The 18,227-nt window shown below is 34.8% G+C and overlaps 1 protein-coding gene across 1 annotated transcript in view; it reads left to right on the top strand.

Moving 5' to 3' along the window:
• The first annotated feature begins 9,528 nt into the window (after positions 1 to 9,528).
• Positions 9,529 to 18,227, top strand: part of FER1L6 (fer-1 like family member 6) — a 253,827-nt gene continuing 245,128 nt past the window's right edge. The window contains exon 1 of the mRNA XM_074266003.1: positions 9,529 to 9,797. Coding sequence (XP_074122104.1) covers positions 9,697 to 9,797 — 101 coding nt within the window. The 5' untranslated portion in view covers positions 9,529 to 9,696. The remainder of the gene's footprint in view (positions 9,798 to 18,227) is intronic.

Here is an 18,227-nt window from a genome sequence, read left to right as displayed (position 1 = left end):
AGGGAATGGAATAATGAGTTCTGAAGAGTAATGGAGCTCAGGATGAAGCCCACAATAACCTACCTGAAAATCTAATCTTAATTATAAATGAAAAAAGATAGATGTTCAATAATAAGAGAGGCGTTCGAAATATTCTGTGAAAGAAAAGCAGTCCTGCAAAAACTGTTCTCTTCTTTTATACTTTAGATTACAGAAATGGGGATTGAATGCAGCAGCTAAAGATAGCAATAACAATAGAATGAGAGCAGAGAGACTTCAGTGCTTTAAAGCTGGTGTGATCTAGGGAGAGATGTGCTCACTATTCTTCTCAGCTGGTCCTTATCCAAGAAGGACCACTGATCCTTTGGTATTGCAATCAGTACTGTTCTTCAAGGTCTGTGATCCATTGGGATAGGAAATGTTACTGCTCCTCAGCATCCTTGTTCCCTCTTTATTGAAAGTCAGAGTTCTCTCTCCATCCTTGAACTGTGATTCAGAAATGGGTATAGGTAATGGAATTGAAAAACAGCATCCAGTCCTGTGTCCAGTGCCAACACAAAGGTCTCCTATAATATCTTTCTGACCAGTTGCTAGATCCTAGCTTGAGAGTCCCTAGAGTTGCTCTCAATTCTGTCGCCACCACCTAGACCCACTACTGGTTTCATGCATATGAGTTCTAGACCAGCCTCTATTTCTGTCACAGATCTCTCCTTCTTATATCCTAACTTGTCTTAAGTGGAAAGAATGTCTCATCCTGATTTTGTTGTCTCTGCCACTCCAGAATTCAATTTGAGGTGTTATTTTAAAGTTGTGTGGAGCAGAATATTGGGAGAGCTGGACTGACTTCTTCTATTCTGCCATCTAGATTTTGTCCCTTGAAGTAACCAATTATATTTTAATCTTCTTTTGACTATAGTGCTGGGGACAGGGGCTTCTTAGGTGAGTATTTGAGTCCTCCAGTATAACTGTCTCTATCAATTCAGATTGATGATAATTTTGCCACTTCAAATCTTAGAGTTGCTTGGGATAATAAGAATTAAATGACTTTCTTGAGATAATACTACCAATATATATTAGAGGTAGAGCTTCAATTACAGGTATTCGGGAGCCTTTAAGTAATTAATATAATACAATTTTCTAAAGGGAACATTTGGATAGATTTTTGTGATTAGGAAATTATTATTTTGCTTGTTCCCATATATGAAATATTTCATGACATTGGTAAACAGCATCATCATCATCATTTAGCATGTATATAACACTTACTCACCTGATCCTCCCTATAATGCTTGGAGGTAGGTGCTATTTTTATTCCAGTTTTGCAGTTGAGGAAACAATGTTTTAGGTTACATAGTCAAATAAGTGTCTGAAACTAGATTTATACTCAGGTCTTCCTGATTCCAAGCCCATCTCTGTATCCATTGTACCATCTAGCTCCTTTGGCATAGTTAAATGCCTTCCTATTTCATACCTAATACTAATATTCAGTGAATTATTCAACAAAGTTACCCCTGCAATTACATCTTTATGAAATATTATGTGATTTTAAAAGGATCAAGTTGGTATATTAAGAGAAGTTGAAATAATTAAATATTGAAGTAGTAACTAATAAAATATATTATCCCTTTGATCAAAAACTTTAATTTACTTGTCATTTCTCATTGGAATAATTTCAGACTACTTAGCCTATCTTTCCCATGATAGCCTCCAATTTATCTTTCTAGACTTGAGATATAGGATCTACCAAGTCTCCCTGGATTGATAAAATATCAGAGATAAAAATATAAGAATTGTGACTAGACTTGTGATTTCACTGATATAGAGAACATTCTGCTTGAGAAGCTTCTTCCAGAAATGGAATTTATCATTTTCTTTGCCACTTATAGACTTAGAAAGTGACTTAGAGTACTGAGAGGGTGAAGTTCATGCAGTCATATGTGTTACAAGATATGCATTCATTCAGATCTTCCTGGTTATAAGACAATTTTATTCATTGTACCTATTTCATGTTGACTATTTAATGGTAAAGCTGGGCTTAAACTCCCAAGTCTCTTGATTGTTGGGTTATTATTATGTCTTAGATAATGTAGTGATTTTCCTCTTATTTCTTCTACAAATATCATATGCTCTTGACATGTTGTTCTTTTTCCCACACATGTTTTATCTTTTCACACATTTTTGTGTCTACTCATGCCATTCCTCTGACCTGGAACACATTCTCCACCCTATTTCTATCTACTTAAATTATTTGCTAACTAATATCAAAATTTAGCCCAAGTGGCAGTTTCAATTGAGTTATCTGTGAGTTTCATAACTGGACAGGACCTTTCCTTTCATCTGGACTCCACATTGAAATTAGTCCAAAGCATGGGGGTAATGGATTGACATGAATTTGTAGAGAGATCTCTAGGGGAATATCTGGTGAATTGTCTTTGGTTCTACACTGTTCAACATCATGGCATCATACACTTAGAACCAGAAGGGATTCAGGAACCATTTTGTCAAATTCTCTCATTTCCCAAAGGAAAAAAAAAACTGTGATCCAGTGAGACTAAGTGACTTATATGAAATCCTATATGTTAGAAGAGTAATTTGAAAGGTGTCATTCTGACCCCAGAATCAGTACTTTTCCCACTCTACTAATCATTGTTATTAATAACTTGAATGAAGGGCTAAATGGATGGCATGCTTCTGAAATTTTCTGATAAAAATAACATCTGACATTTATATAGTATTTTAAGGTTTCACAAAGCACTTCAACATAATCACATTTGAGTCTTTCAATAATTGTGAGGAATAGGTACTAAAAATGGGCTGCTAGATAGAATAGTGAATAAAGTGTCAGGATAACTCATCTTCCTGAGTTAAAATCTGGCCTAGACACATATGAGCTGTGTGAGCCTGGATAAATCATTTAAGCCTGTTTGTCTGCATTTTTTCATCTGTAAAATAAGCTACAGAAAGAAATGGCAAACTACTGAAGTATCTTTGCCAAGAACACTTCAAATGAGTCTCAAAAAGTCGAACGTGACTGAAAAATGATGGAATAACAACATGTACCACAAGTATTATTATCCTATTTTAAAGATGAGTAAACTGAGGCTCATTGGAATGCATCATTTGTTCTGTAACATTAGGAAATCAATAAACATTCACTAAATTTAATGAAATTGTCCTATGTAGTAGAAAGGAGCCATCAAAAGTAACTAGGGCTTGAAAATCTCTGACCCAATTTTGATGTTCAATCTTTGGAAAATTTCTTAATCTTTAAGGGCATCAGATTTCTTATTTATGAAATAGATGATAGTGTTCATCCTGTCTATTAGAAGTGAGAAGAAAATTCTTTGTAAAATTTAGATAAGATTAGAGATTGGACATGTGATTTTTTTTGGCATAGGGAATTTCTGGGTGACAAAACCCCCTCTACTAATCAAATCAGTACCTTCTTTGCCTTTTATAATCTTAGAGAGTTGTCTGGAGTACAAGAAGGCAATTTGACTTGTCCAGGGCCACACAACCAGGTATGTGTCAAAGATTGACTCAAACCCAAGTCCTCCTGATTTCAATGTCTGCTTTCTATCCTCTATTCTAGATCCTAAACTCTAGCTTAAAGCACAACATAACGATAAATTTTTCCTTGATTTCATTTGTCTAGATGTTGCCAATAGAAAAAGGGGACTGCACCTGAATAAGGGATGCCTGAAATGCTCTTGTTCCCCCTTTTGTTCTCTCTCATTTCTGCCTCTTAGCTTCCTTCAAGTCCTAAGTAAAGGAGTTTCCCCTTTACTTGAATAGAAGAGGCCCCTATAAGAAAAAATCTTCAATTAGAATTGGTAGATCTTGGTAGAGAAGTATTGACTCATGCCCAGGATAAACTTGCTTCTCCACTTTTTCTTTGTGGATGATTTATTTAAGAGCTTTATCTTTTAATTAAATACAACTTTGGGAAACAATTTATTTCTTTGTTAGAGCATTTGATTGGTAGCCCTTTGTCATCATGATGAAAAGCAGATTATCTACAAACATGGCAATGGTACTTGGAGTGTATGACTGTTTAGCCGATAATAAGGTATTTGAATCATGCAAGAGAAAAGTCAATACCAATGAAATTTAGTTATACAAGAAGTATTCTGTATGAGTGAATAAAAAAAGAATTTATTTGATTCCTCAGATTTCAATTTGTGTGATCTGAGTTTTCACCTGAAAGCACTCTCCTGGGCTAACATTGTAAGCAGGACCAAATGGTGTTTGGTGTTTTCATTATCTATAGAGCTACAATTTAAGAATGTACAGGAGCACTTTTGGTTATGAGGGAATACAGACCCTAAAGAATACCATTGCTTCCAATCTCAGGGAATCAGGGACCCTTCCTTGGTAAGGATCAGTGCATAGACCAGGAAAGCAGTGACCAAATTCTTTGCCAGATCACACCACCTTGGAAGCACTGACAATTATCTATGTAAAAGAGTCACAAAATTCTAAAGAACATACTTTAAAAATAGATTGGTCAAATGGAAAAAGAGATACAGAAACTCATCAGAGAAGAATAAAAATAGGTGATGAAAAAACAAAAATGTCATTCTCTGGAGATGATATGGTGGTATATTTAGAAAATCTTAGAGAATCAACTGAAAAAACTAGTTGAAACAATTATAAGCCACCTAAACTGAAGTAAACAAGGATAGGTGACTCAAGTCTTCTGGAATCCAGTACTCTATCTGCTATGAATAAAAACATATTTTAAAAAGAAAGTTATTTTTGTAAATAATCTTTTTCTAAAGTAGGATCATTTTTAGGTGGTTATGGTAGTGAGAGTATTTGAATGTACCTATTATGTAATATTATATATTATAATTATTTGTGTTTGTGTTTTATTCTCTTAATAAATGATAAATTTCATAAAATTTCTCCCACCAGTGCCTAGTATAGAAATTTGTACTTAGTATATATTTGGACTTATGGGATTAAAAATTATTTAATCTAACCTTTTCATTTTATCAAGGAAGAAACTGAAATTTGGGAGTGAGGAAGCTTTCAGTAAGGAGTAGAGGTTATTGTTCATCCTTTCTTTTTGAAGAGGACCAACAACATCACCAGTAATGCTTTGACTTGTGTGTGAATTGGATTTAAATGAAGCTGAGGTCCTAAGGTAGTAGGTAGTAAGGGGAATGTTGGAAAATGAACTCATATCATACCATTTCAAAATCTCAGAGTTAAAAGGGAACCTAAACTAGTATCTGAAAAAAAAAACTCCCTTCCAAAATTAAATATAGTCACCAAACTTTTGTTTGGTACTCTACAGTGATGGGAAAAAAAACAAAAAAACAAAAACACAACATCTTTTATTTTTATAATGATAGTTTCCTAGTTTTATATATATATATATATATATACATATATATATATATTTATAGAATTTATACATATTGTGCATCTCCGAAACACTTTATTTCTTTTGTAGTTATTTTCTCAAACAAACAAACAAAAAAACTAAAGTTTTCCACTATCTTTTTCCATTATCCTTCTCAGAAGGCTATAACTGATAACAAAGAATTTAAAAAAGGAAGTAAAAATAGACCAATAAGACTAATCAACATATCAAGAAAAATGTAATTTATGTGCAGTATTCTACTCTTATGGTGTCCCAGCTCTGCAAAGAAGATGAGAAATGGAAAGGTGGAGAATATGTCTACCTATCTCTTCTTTGCAGTTAAATTTGGCCTTATAATTTTTACAGCTATAAGCTTGGATGTGGTTGTTGGCATTTTTTGCATTTTCAATCTAGTAGTTAATCATTGTGCATATTGTTTCCCTGGTTTTGCACTCTTTATTTTGCATAGATTCATGTAAGTCTTTTTCTGCATTTATCATGGTTATGGCTTATTGGAGCAGAGTACTATTGCATTATATTCATGTATCTTGATTTGTTTTATTATTCCCAGTCAAATCCATTCCACTTCAAAAGAACTATTTGCAAGGGAAGTTTTTCCTGACATCAAATCTAAAATACCTCATTGTCTCTTTGTTATTTCTATTCTGGGCCAAGAAGAATAAGCCCTTTCCTATATGACAGCTCTTCAAATACTTGAGGACAACTATCATGTCCTTCATTGAAGCCCTCTAACTCCACACCATATTATGCAGTCCTTTCCAGTCTAGTGAGAAACAACTTTATTTTTTCTAGTTATCTCATGAATAAGGACATGGGCTGCTCAGAGCCTCCTGTTGACTTCATTCCAGAGTAGTCTACTGTATATTTACTCTTCTTCTTTCTCTAAATAGCTGGCATATGCCATCCTGGTGTATATGGCTCACACCCACAATTTACAACTTGCCAGCAACTGCATTTTGTTAGCAGAATGAAATTAGCTTTATATATTGAATGTAAACAAGTGAGTTATTTAAAATTCAGCTATAGATTCTTGCTGAGGGCAACCTTTTTATTTTTATTTAATCTTTGCATCTGAAGTTTATATGTTACCCTCAGATATGAATCTAAATGTTTTTTCTATTAATTTAATATCATGTCTTTCCACCATAGTTTTTAAAACCTAATAAAGTCAAGTAAGCAAGGTTCAGTCATTTCAATTTTTAAAATTAATATTAAATTACTATGTTCAAGAACACTATGCCAAGACCTACAGATAAAAAGATAAAAAAAGTTTTACTGTTTGTTACTCATGTTACTCCTAGGATTGGTGAATGAATGAGTCTAAGCTCAACTAGCATGTTAGTCATTTTTACTCTCTCAGACAAGGCCATGTTTCACATATAATATAATAACCCAGTTATCCTCTTCACTTTGGGATAGTATTGCAAATCAATACTATCCTATCATTGCTCCTGGTCAGGGCATGTCACTTGACTATCCTATGAATCTACTCACCATTACTATGAATCTCCAAATCCTCCCTTCCTTGGCTGTAAGAAGCGTCATCACTATTTTCCAATAGGAAAGCAAGTTTCTAGAGGACAGGAACTGTTTCACTTTTACATTCATATCCCCAACACTTAGAACAGTGCCTGCTACATATTAACTGCTTATTAAATACTATTCATTCATTCCTTTCCTCAACTCAAGAGTTTATCATTTCTTAGGGAGCCATAGGACAATGTATACAGATCAATGCATCTCTCAGTAACCATCTAGTTCAATCCATAACTGAAAACAAACAAACAAACAAAAAACCGAACTCCCTCCCAACATATTAACTAAACTTTTTGCTTAAAGACTTACAGAAAGAGGTCCCTACCTCTAGTTGGTCCACTCTACTTTGGAATGCTTATGATTGTTTTTCTTTAAGACAGGGTAAAGTGACTTGCCCAGAGTCACATAGTAAATGTCTGAGGCTGGATTTGAATTCCGGTCTTCCTGATTTCAGTTCTGGTGCTCTCTCTACTAGAAGCCCTAACACTTGTGAGTGTTGGGAAAGTTTAACTAGTGTGGAATCAAAATCTGCCTCTCCATCTTTGCCATCTTGTTCTGCCATCTGGGACCAAGAATAACAAGTTTAAACCCTCTTTCACATGACAGCTCTTTTAAATATTACAAGATATTTGTTGTTGTTGTTTTTATAATCTCTATAAGCTTTTTTTTTCCTGCAGGCTAAACAACCCCTTAGTTCTTCATTTTGAAAGAAAAAACAAAAACTTAACTTAGTTCTACCTTGAAGAGATATACAATCAAGTATGGATAAGATCACATACAGATGATAAAAAGCAGACTGGAATAGGAGCAAAGGACAGTCAAATAAAATGTTAAAGAAAAGTTAAGGAGGAAGAGATCAATTTTGTTATTTAGTTATTTCTAGTTTGGTCTAACTCTTCATAATCTCATTGAGGGTGTTCTTGACAAAGATACTAGAATGACTTGCTATTTCATTTTCTGGTGTGTCCATATTTTACAAATGAGGAACTGAGGCTAACAGAGTTAAATGACTGTGTAGGGTCACAAAGGTTTGAATTCTAAATGAATCCTCCAGACTCAAGAGCTAGCACTCTATCTATCTAACTGTCCCCAAAATCAAATTTAGCTGAGAGAATTTGTGGAAAAAATAGAAGATGATACTTCAGTTGGAATTTGAAGGAAGAAAATGATTCTGACAGTTGGAATATAGAGGAAGGAAGTTCTTTACTAAAGGATAAGCTGAATTAATGTAGGGAGAGAGTAAAAGGCAGAAGATGGAAAATAGTTACCATCACATCTTGATTGAGATGTAGCATGAATGAAGGGGAATAGAGTAAACTTAAGACTGGAAAGATAGGTTAAAACTAAATTGTGGAGGTCCTGAATGCCAGGATAAGTAATTTGTCTTAGTTACAAGACATTAGTTTTCCTAATGACAATTGGGAGGTACTCTAGTGGGTTTTTTTTGTTTGTTTGTTTATTTGTTTGTTTGTTTGTTTTTTTTAAGTGTGGATTTAAAAAGGTCAGACTTAAGCATTAGTATAATTACTTGGCAAATGTGTTGTGTGAATGGACTTGATAGGTAAGAAACTGGAGGTGGAGAAGTCTACTGGGAAACAGAGCAAGGAAGTAATATAAGTACATAAAGGGGAATGGATGTAAGAGAGATTGTTGAAGCAAAATCAACAGAATAGCTTACTGTCATATTTCTAGAGCTGGTGTGATTCTAAGGGCACTCCTTCCCTAAATTCTCCCTACTCCACTGATTGATAGCTGAAAGTACCCAATTAGAACTTTATCTCCTTGACTTGAAGTTTCAGCACAACAATGCCTCATTTAAGTCCAATTCATGCATCATTATCTTGAAGTTTTGAATCTTTACAAAAATCAACCCCTCTTAGGGAGAGACTGTAGTTTAAGCAACCCATGGAGAAGAGTCAATGCTTGGGGTTGGGAATGTGAGCTAAAAATGAGTAGGATGAATTCTTCCTACTTTACAATTTTTCTTAGAACTAGACCTGCCCTCAAGGAAGAAAATCTGGTATAGTAGAAAGTACACTGAATCCATGTTAAGAGAGCCAAATTCAAAATCTGGCTTAGAGAATTATTAGTTGAATAACTAGCATAAACTCATTTTTGGGCTAGTTACTTACCTGATAGGTTTATTGTGGAGGGAAATATTACATAAACCTTAAAAAATGATGTAAATGTTAATTTATATTAGCAAGGGCTATCTTTTTCATAGCCATTCTAGCTGTAGCATTCCTTTTTGGTCAGTGGAGATCAGAAGAATAAACAAATGAAAATGGATGATATCTCAATAGATTGTCTGTGCCTGTGATTCCATAGGTGTTAATAAGCATTTATTTATCACTTATAAGCCCAGGGGGGCTATTATGCTCATTAATGGAAAGAACATTAGAATTGGAGATCCTGGATTCATACCCTGAGTTTACTATCTGAGTCTCCGTTTTCTTATCCATAAAAGACAGATGACCTCTCAGCTCTCCTAAACTCAGATATTCACATCTTATTCCAGGATGCTGGGCAATTCAAGAGCTATGAATACAAATGAATGTTTAAACAGCCACTCCCCCAAATAATATCTCTCTCTGTTGTTACTGTGAAACTGGGAAAACTAAGGGTTTGAAGCTCAGGATTAGGCTCTGGTAGATTCCTGTAATCTTGTGTTCTGCCAAAATCCTGATTCTGAATGGAAGGGAAGGAGAAGGAGGAGAAGGAGAAGAAGGAGGAGGAGAAGGAGACAGAAGAAGGAGAAGGAGAAGAAGAAGGAGAAGAAGGAGGAGGAGATGGAGGAGGAGATGGAGAAGGAGGAGAAGAAGGAAAAGAGGGAAGAGAAGGAGATGGGGAAGGAGAAGGAAAAGGAGATGGAGAAACCATCCAAAGCCAAGTAATGTATTCTTGATTTTTGTCATTACTAATAGGATTTGGGAAAGAAAGGGGTTAAAAGGAAGTATTTATAAAGCACTTACTACACTGTGCCAAGAGCTTTTCAATTTTTTCTTATTTGATCTTCATCATAACCCATGGTTGTAGTTATTGTCCTTAGTTTGCAGTTGAAGAAATTGAGTCCAATAATTGATTTTTTTCTGTACTGTTTTCTATGTGCAATGCACAGTACTAAATGCTCTACAATTACCTCATTTGATCCTCAAAACAACCTTAAGATGTTGTTGTCCCCATTTTAAAAATGAGGAAACAAATAGGGGAAGTGACTTGCCTAGAGTTACATAGTTAGTAAATTTCTGAAGTCAAATTTAAAACCAAGTCTTGCTGACTCTAGTCCCAGTTGTGGGGAAGCTGGGAAAGAAATGCCTGCTGGGAGCAATTCCTTCCAAATAAAGTAGGACTATGGAATAGAGTAGAGTTCTATGTGGAAGGGTTCAAATCCTGAGTTTGTTACTTTTGTTAGTCTGGGGAAATAATTTGGTCTTTTTAGGTCAGTTTCTTTATCTGTAAAATGGAACTATATTGGGTGAATTCTGAAGTCTTTTCCAACTTTGAATCCTATGGTTAAAATCTATTAATGAATGGCATTTTTTCTTCCTGAGAAATGATTATTTTTTCCTTAATATTTTATTTTTCCAGTGCATATATAATTGCATATATCCTCACCATTAATTTTTGTATTATTTCGAGTTCCAATTTTGTCTCTCTCCTTCCCTTACCTCTTCCCTCCCCAAAACAGCCAGCATTCTAATACAGGTTATACATGTGCAATCACTTAAAACATGTTTCCATAATTAGTCATGTTGTGAAAGAAAAATCAAAACAAAAAGAAAAAAATAAGAAAGAAAAACAAGCAAAAAAGGATGAAAATAGTAAGCTTCAATCTGCCTTCAGTCTCCATAGATATTTCCAACCTAAGTGTATTGGGATTGTTTTGGATCACTGTATTGCTGAGAGGAGCCAAGTCTATCATAGCTGATCATCATACAATCTTGGTTACTGTGTACAATATTCTGGTTCTGTTAAGGAATGTTTGCCTATGCTCTTCTTGAAACAGCGTTAATTTTACTTAAGTGGGAAACATGTAACTTTATCCTGTGGTTACATTTTTTTCTTAGGAGAATTTAATATTCCTGTAAGATTTCCCTATAATTTTATAATAGGAACCTGAGACACAGATGATGAAAGGTATGGGAGAGGAGTTTATTCACAAGAATCCATTATTTACCTAATCATCTTTGGTGCAACTTCAACAAGGAGTATATCATTCAGGAAAGGACCAGACTATATGTGTGGTGTCAGAGGAGGTGCCTCAATCCAAGACCAGTAAATCAGGTATTTCCTCCTATTACATATAAAGTTAGAATAATGCTGTTTGTACTACCTGTCTCACAGGATGGTTGTAATGAGGCAGATAGATGGCATTGTAGAGAAAATATTGGATTTGGTGCCAGGAAGACCTGATTTCAAATCCCACTTTAGATGCTTACTAGCTTCTTCATGATCCTTAGCCAAGTCAGTTAACCTTTTCCAGCATCCGTTTCTTCACCTGTAAAATGGGAATAATAATAGCATTTATCTTCCAGGCTGGATATTATTAGCTGAGTTAAAGAACTTTGTAAACTCAAAAGTGTTAGGTAGATGCAAGCTATTTTTTCTTTTGGGGAGTAGAGATTTATTATTTTGAGGGCAGAATTTTATTAATTTCTTATAGAAATTCTTATTGAAATATTTCTTGGGTGATATAGTATAAAATGCTTATTCTTGGGATGCACTGAAAAGCTTAGGTCATCACATAACCCTGTTTCTGGCCTCCTTTGTTTTTGAAATTAAATATGATTTCTTTTAATGTTATTTTTCTGTTTCCCTATTGAGTCAGAAGAGTCATACTCAGATTCAGGCTAATTTTCAGAAAAGGAAAATGACATTTTGATGCAATTTGTGCATGTAAATAAAGTTAATTCAGAGGAAACTTTTAAGCAGCTTTAGAGGTTTTTAGGAAAATGAGTTTCTCTGAAACTTTGGAGTATGTGGAGAGATGGAAGATACAGCTCGTTTGCAGTAAGTATAGAAATCTTAGTGAGGATTGTTAGCTGGATACTTGCTCTTTGGGGATGGAAGAGAGGTCATCACTCAGGTTGTCAAAATCAAGGTGGGAATCCTACAGGTTGCCACAGAGGTGAATTTTTCATGAGAGGAGAAAGCTGGTTTGGTTAAGGTTTTTTCAATACAGTGAGAGATGATGATTGAGAAAAAGAATTGGATTCAACAAAGATATTAAGTTTTTGTTGTATTAAAGACCCAGGCATGGTGATGGAAATACAAAGATAAAACTGCATGGATGGCCTATTCTCAAGGAATTTATAATCTAATAGTGGTGATATAACACAGTTCAGGAACAAATAAAAATATAATGAAAAGATACTTTTTGACAGGGTGAAAAGTGATTCAAAGTGCTCTGGGAATATGTGAGCAAATAGAATTTCTGAGGCTAAGGTGATCTGGAACCAAATCTTACCTTTGATTACCTATGTGATGTGGGTATATATGTAAACTCCCTGGCTTCAGTATTCTCATCTGTAAAACGAGGGAGTTGGACTAGTTAAAAATCCATGATTTGCTTAATTCCAGTTAAAATTCCATCTTCTATAAGAAGTCAATCTTTAATGCTATGTCTCCCACCTGCTAATTTTCTCCAATATATCTGATATAGAGCTCATTTGTACAGTTGTTTACATGTTGTCTTTGTGATTAGAATGTGAGTTCATTAAGATCAGGGACTATTTTTAAAAGACCTCTTTGGCATTGCTGATATTTAGAACAGTGCCTAGAAGGTAGTAGAAATTTAATAGTAAAATCTTAATGGATTGACACTGACTGATTTCAGATCCGATGAAGTTTCCTGGCAAAGTTGGTGAGTTAGAGCTTAAAGAAAAGCCATATAACAGCAAAGGAATGAGAGAATATATTTCAGTCTTGGTTATGGTTTTCAGGAATGCCAAATGTGAGAGAAAGATGACTTGTGACTAAGTCATAACACTATATTCATACACATATGTATATATGTGTGTTTACAATGCTGTTAATGATGCACACACATATTACATAGGGATATTTTTGTGCACAATATGGCATGCATGTACGCATACTCACATGTGTGATATGTGTGTATTTGAATAGATGTCTGCATAAATGTATATATACCTATATATTATATATATATATATGTGTGTGTGTGTGTATACACACACACACACACACACACACACACACACATGGCAGCTAGGTGGCACATTGAATAGAGTGCTAGATCTGGAGTAGGATAACTCTTCTTTCTGAGTTCAAATCTAGCTTCAGACCCTGGGCAAGTCACTTCACCCAATTTACTTCAGTTTCTTCATCTGTAAAATGAAGTGGAAAAGGAAATGACAAACCATTCTATCATCTTTGCCAGGGAAACCTCAAATGGGGTCATGAAAAATTTAACATGATGGAAGTGACTGAACAACAACAAAATAATACATTTAAATAAATCCAAGATTATTTAAGCGTGTGCTATGGGACAGGCACTATACTTGGTGTTGGAGATTCAAAGGCAAAATGAAGCATTTCCTGCCCTCTTGGAGCTTACATTTTAACAGAGGGAGACACACACATACATACATAGATATATCCCAATTCAGGTAAGATGTTACCCCCTTGGATATAGTGTCTTTTGCTTTTAATTTTTATTTTTAAATAATAGCTTTTTATTTTCAAAATATATGCAGATATTTTTCAACATTCACCTTTGCAAAACCTTGTGTTCCAATTTTTCTCCCTTCTTTCCCCCCATTCCCTAACCTAGATAGCAAGCAATCCAATAAATGGTAAAAATGTATAATTCTTCTATACATATTTCCACATCTATCATGTTGTAAAAGAAAAATCAGATCAAAAAGGAAAAGATATGAGAAAGAAAACAAAAAGCAAGCAAATAACAACAACAACAAAAAAAAAACAATGTGTGATCCACATTCAGTCTCCATAGTCTTCTCTCTGGATGCAGATAGATGGTTCTCTCCATCACAAGTCTATTGGAATTGACCTGAATCATCTCATTGTTGAAAAGAGCCAATTCCATCAAAATTGATTATCACATAATGTTCTTGCTCTATACAATGTCCTCTTAGTTCCATTCTACTTCACTTAGCATCAATCCATGTAAGTTTCTCTAGGTCTTTCTGAAAACATCCTACTGATTGTTTCTTATAGAACAATAATATTCCATAGTATTCATATACCATAACTTATTCAACCATTCTCCAAATGATGGACAGCCATTCAATTTCCAGTTTCTTGCCACTACAAAAAGGACTGTCACAAACATTTTTGCACATGGGGGTCCTTTTTCCTTTTTTGTGATCTTTTTGGGATATAAACCCAGTAGAGACACTACTGGATAGCCTTTTGGGCATAGTTCCAAATTGCTCTCTAGAATGGTTGGATCACTTCACAATTCTACTAACAATGTATTAGTGTCCCAATTTTCCCACATCCCCTCCTGCTATTTTAGCCAATCTGAGAGGTGTGTAGTGGTACCTTAGAATTGTCTTAATTTGCATTTCTCTGATCAACAGTGATTTAGAGCATATTTTCATATGTGTAGAAATGGTTTTAATTTCTTCATCTGAAAATTGTCTGTTCATATCCTTTGATCATTTATCAATTGGAGAATGGCTTATACTTTTATAAATTTGAGTCAATTCTCTATGTATTTTAGAATGAGGCCTTTACCAGAACTCTTGGATATAAAGATTTTTCCCCCCTGGGTATACTGTTAATGACAGATGAAGCAATTCCTACTCACCCAATGACAAAGCAGATGCAAAGTAATCTTTGTAGGGAAGGCAATAGTGCTTGGAGTATCAAAAAAGGTCCTAAACCTCTTGAGCTAAGAAGGAAACTGGAATTATTGGAGAATAGGGTGTGTCTTCTAGGAGTAAGGGAGAGATTATGCAAAGACATGCAGATGGTGAATGGAGTGCTGTGTATGAGGAACAACATAAAGGCGTGTTTCCTTGAGTTGTAATATATAGAGAGCCATGAACAAAAAGCTGGAGAGGTAGGATTGGGCCAGAACTTTAAATAACATTGTTGTTCACTCTAGGAAAATAACTGTGAATTAGAGTAGAGAGATGCTTGATGAATATTGCATCCATCCCAGAGGACATAATCTAAGGAGTAAGGTTTCCGAGTCTCAAGCCCAGCAGAAACCAGTAGTGATTCTAACTTAGAACATCAATTTTTTTTTTTTTTTGAGATTAATGATATGAAGGAACTAAGTTGTGAGCCTAATTTAACTTTTTTACCTTCAACACTACCCCTTAAGACCAAGGTAGGCCCCTAAGATACTAAAGGAAATGTCTATATGTTCTTGCTATATCTTTGAAGTAAATAATCTTTTCAAAAAAGTTAAACCTATATTATATGGTAAAATGGAACTGAGCTGTTAGCCACTGGGTAATCCCAAATGGGAAAGTTGTGACTGATGGACCCTTACACTGATGGTAGAGAAGAGAGACTTCCCAACCCATCAGAGTACCTGAGAACCATGAAGAGGTAAAAAATGTAACTGAACTAGCTAAGAGAATAAGACCAGAGCAATCATGTTCTGTTCCATATCATCTGAGTTGTATTTTTTCTGCTGTTTTGAGACAAAAGCCTGTTGTTTTTCTTCTCATTGCTTTATTCTTCTTTTTCTCTCCACCCCCCACCAATTAGAATCCTATGACATACATGTGTTGCCTTATATCCTTTGTCTAAAAGGTATTATGTTTGTGTAATGCAATGTGACTCTCAATACCTTGTCCTCAAGCATGAGAATAATCGGATTCTTGGCTCTTGGACAGGTTGCCAACTGAAGATGTCATCCTTTTGTTCTTCCTGGTGTAAATTAACATTCATGATAAGAAACATGTCGTATGTTTTCTGTCTGAGTCACAGATGGGTGAGCCTACTCTGGCCTTGAGAGACCCAGGCTGTCTAAGGAGGAAGTAAAGGGCAGAAAATAGCTAATTAAAAACAACAACAAAAACCGAAAGTCTTAGATTTCTCCCATCTGTAAGATGTGCTGATTCGTTGGATTAGTAATGCCGTAAAAGAGGCTGGAGCTCTCTGCCATCCCTGGGCCCCCTACTAGGTTGAGCACTGTTCTGTTGGCATTAATTCAAGAAGAAAATGGTTATCTCCCATAGAGCTCTAGTGCACATATACAAAATCCACCTGTAAACTCATCAAACCACAGGGTGGTGGGTGGGGGGTGGAACTGCCCTTTCTTCCCACAGAGCTTCCTAGACCTCTTTTCTGCACATCCTCCCCCTCACCCCCTTCCCCCTTCCCCCCCACCAAAGATTAGAATTATAGACTGTTCAAACTAGAAAGGGCATCATCTAATTGAAAGCTTCTTAAACTGTGGGTCACAATCTGATTTGGGGTCATGAAATTATAATTTATTATCAATAATGTTTGATTTGTATACATATTTTATATGCTTATATACCCAAAGTGTAAAAATCTGTTGGGCTAAAAAGGATCCTCAGCAGAAAAAGTTTAAGAAACTCTACCAGTTCTAGTTCATTACTTTCATTTTCCTGATAAGAAGGCTGAGGCCTTCAGAGTAGAAGTGACTTTCCTCTTTACACTGTTTCCTTTAACCAGTTTTCACATGAAATATAAATATTAAGGCTCCTGGATATAGATTTTCTGATGCTCTGCAGAAGGCCCCAAAGTAAAGTTTGGTTGACTGATTCCAATATTTCCTTTCTTCTTTAACTAAATATCTCCAATATCCAATATCCAAATATCTATCTTTCTTCTTTAACTAAAAGGGGACAGGAATCAGAGTTTGGGGGGATAGGTCTGCCACTTTCATTGTGCCATTGCCCAAGCTGAACTTTTCTGTGTTTTGTCTCTGATAATATAGCTCCTTTTCCCCTAGATATTTTTGTACTAGATAAAAGAATTTTACTTTTTGCCTCTGCCAATCAATTTTTTTCCTCTCTTACCCTTCTTCAATTCTCCCTACATCCAACCTCATTAACAAAAATCCTCTGCTTTGAGGGAAGTGGGGATATTAATTAGGATGATCATAATGTAGGGAGATGACCTGAGCTAAATGTCCCAGTCAGTGATATAGCTAAGGGAAGTTAGACAAAAATGTTCTGCACTTCTGAACAGAAAATGTCTACTAATGTTTTATGGGGATGACTGCAAGATCCCCAAAGACCTTCTGCATTATCAAAAGGTCATGGAACACTATTTAGAAGACATTTTAAAAAGTCTCTAAGGCCTACTACCCTTTCCTAGAGCATTGAAATCAATCTAGTTTGAGCATCAATTGAATTCTGATGCTTTCCCAATGGATAGCCCATGTATGGTGCATACAAGAACTCATTGAAACAGAATATTTAATTAATTAGTTCTTAGTTGTTTGAGAATTTGCTGTAGAAGCAGGTGGGTGTTCTTTCTCTATTGACTTCTCTCACCTACATCTGATAATGACACATATAAGTAATAGAACATTTTAATTAAAATGTAAAATGATTGTGGGATAAGGGGACAAAGTTGAGCAGGAAAAAAGAATAAAGTGATCTGTCTTTCTTCAAGTCTTAATATAATTTTCAAATGGATTTGTCCCATTTCCTTTGTATTATAGGTATGAATCATTTTTCTAATTTTGAAATTTAATTTATTGTAATTGTAATTTTATTGTAGAGAACCACAGTCCTCTATATTCTATACTTAGTAACAATAAAATCCCAATTAAAATAAATAGGCAAAATAAAAATTATAGTTCATTGAAAAAAAGAATATAAATATTTCTAGGTCTTTGAAATTAAAATTATAACATTATCCAAATTGATCTCCAACCTCTCAAGAATAGCTACTAAACTTTTGAATCTTACTCCCTCCCAGAAAGAGGGGTTAGAGGAAAAGAGAGGTTTAAAAAACTTATATGGGAATAAAATTAAGGGATATTTTATGTGCTCAAAAACTGAAATGGACCTCTGATTTCTTTTATAAGGATACTCGCTCTCTAATATTAATGAACCACTGCCCACAGAAACTATGGTATTAGATGGCCCTTTTTTTCTACGAAGGGGCATTTTAGTTCTAGATGTAGGCATGTGGTTTGGACTGGCTTAATTTATTATTAGTGTCTGTTTCATAACAAAATATATTTCATTAAATCTTTGACAATTTTCAAATATTTATTAAAAATCTGTTTAATAGTTCAATTCATATGTAACAGTATCCAGATTTAAAAGAGGTTGTTTTCTCTAACAGAATTTGTTACAATGGTTTCTTAAATTAAACAATATAAGAAATT

This window comes from Sminthopsis crassicaudata, chromosome 1 (assembly GCF_048593235.1).
Source record: "Sminthopsis crassicaudata isolate SCR6 chromosome 1, ASM4859323v1, whole genome shotgun sequence".
NCBI lineage: Eukaryota > Metazoa > Chordata > Mammalia > Dasyuromorphia > Dasyuridae > Sminthopsis > Sminthopsis crassicaudata.
Note: the sequence above shows the minus strand (reverse complement) of the source record. Positions and strands in the feature narration are given on the sequence as shown.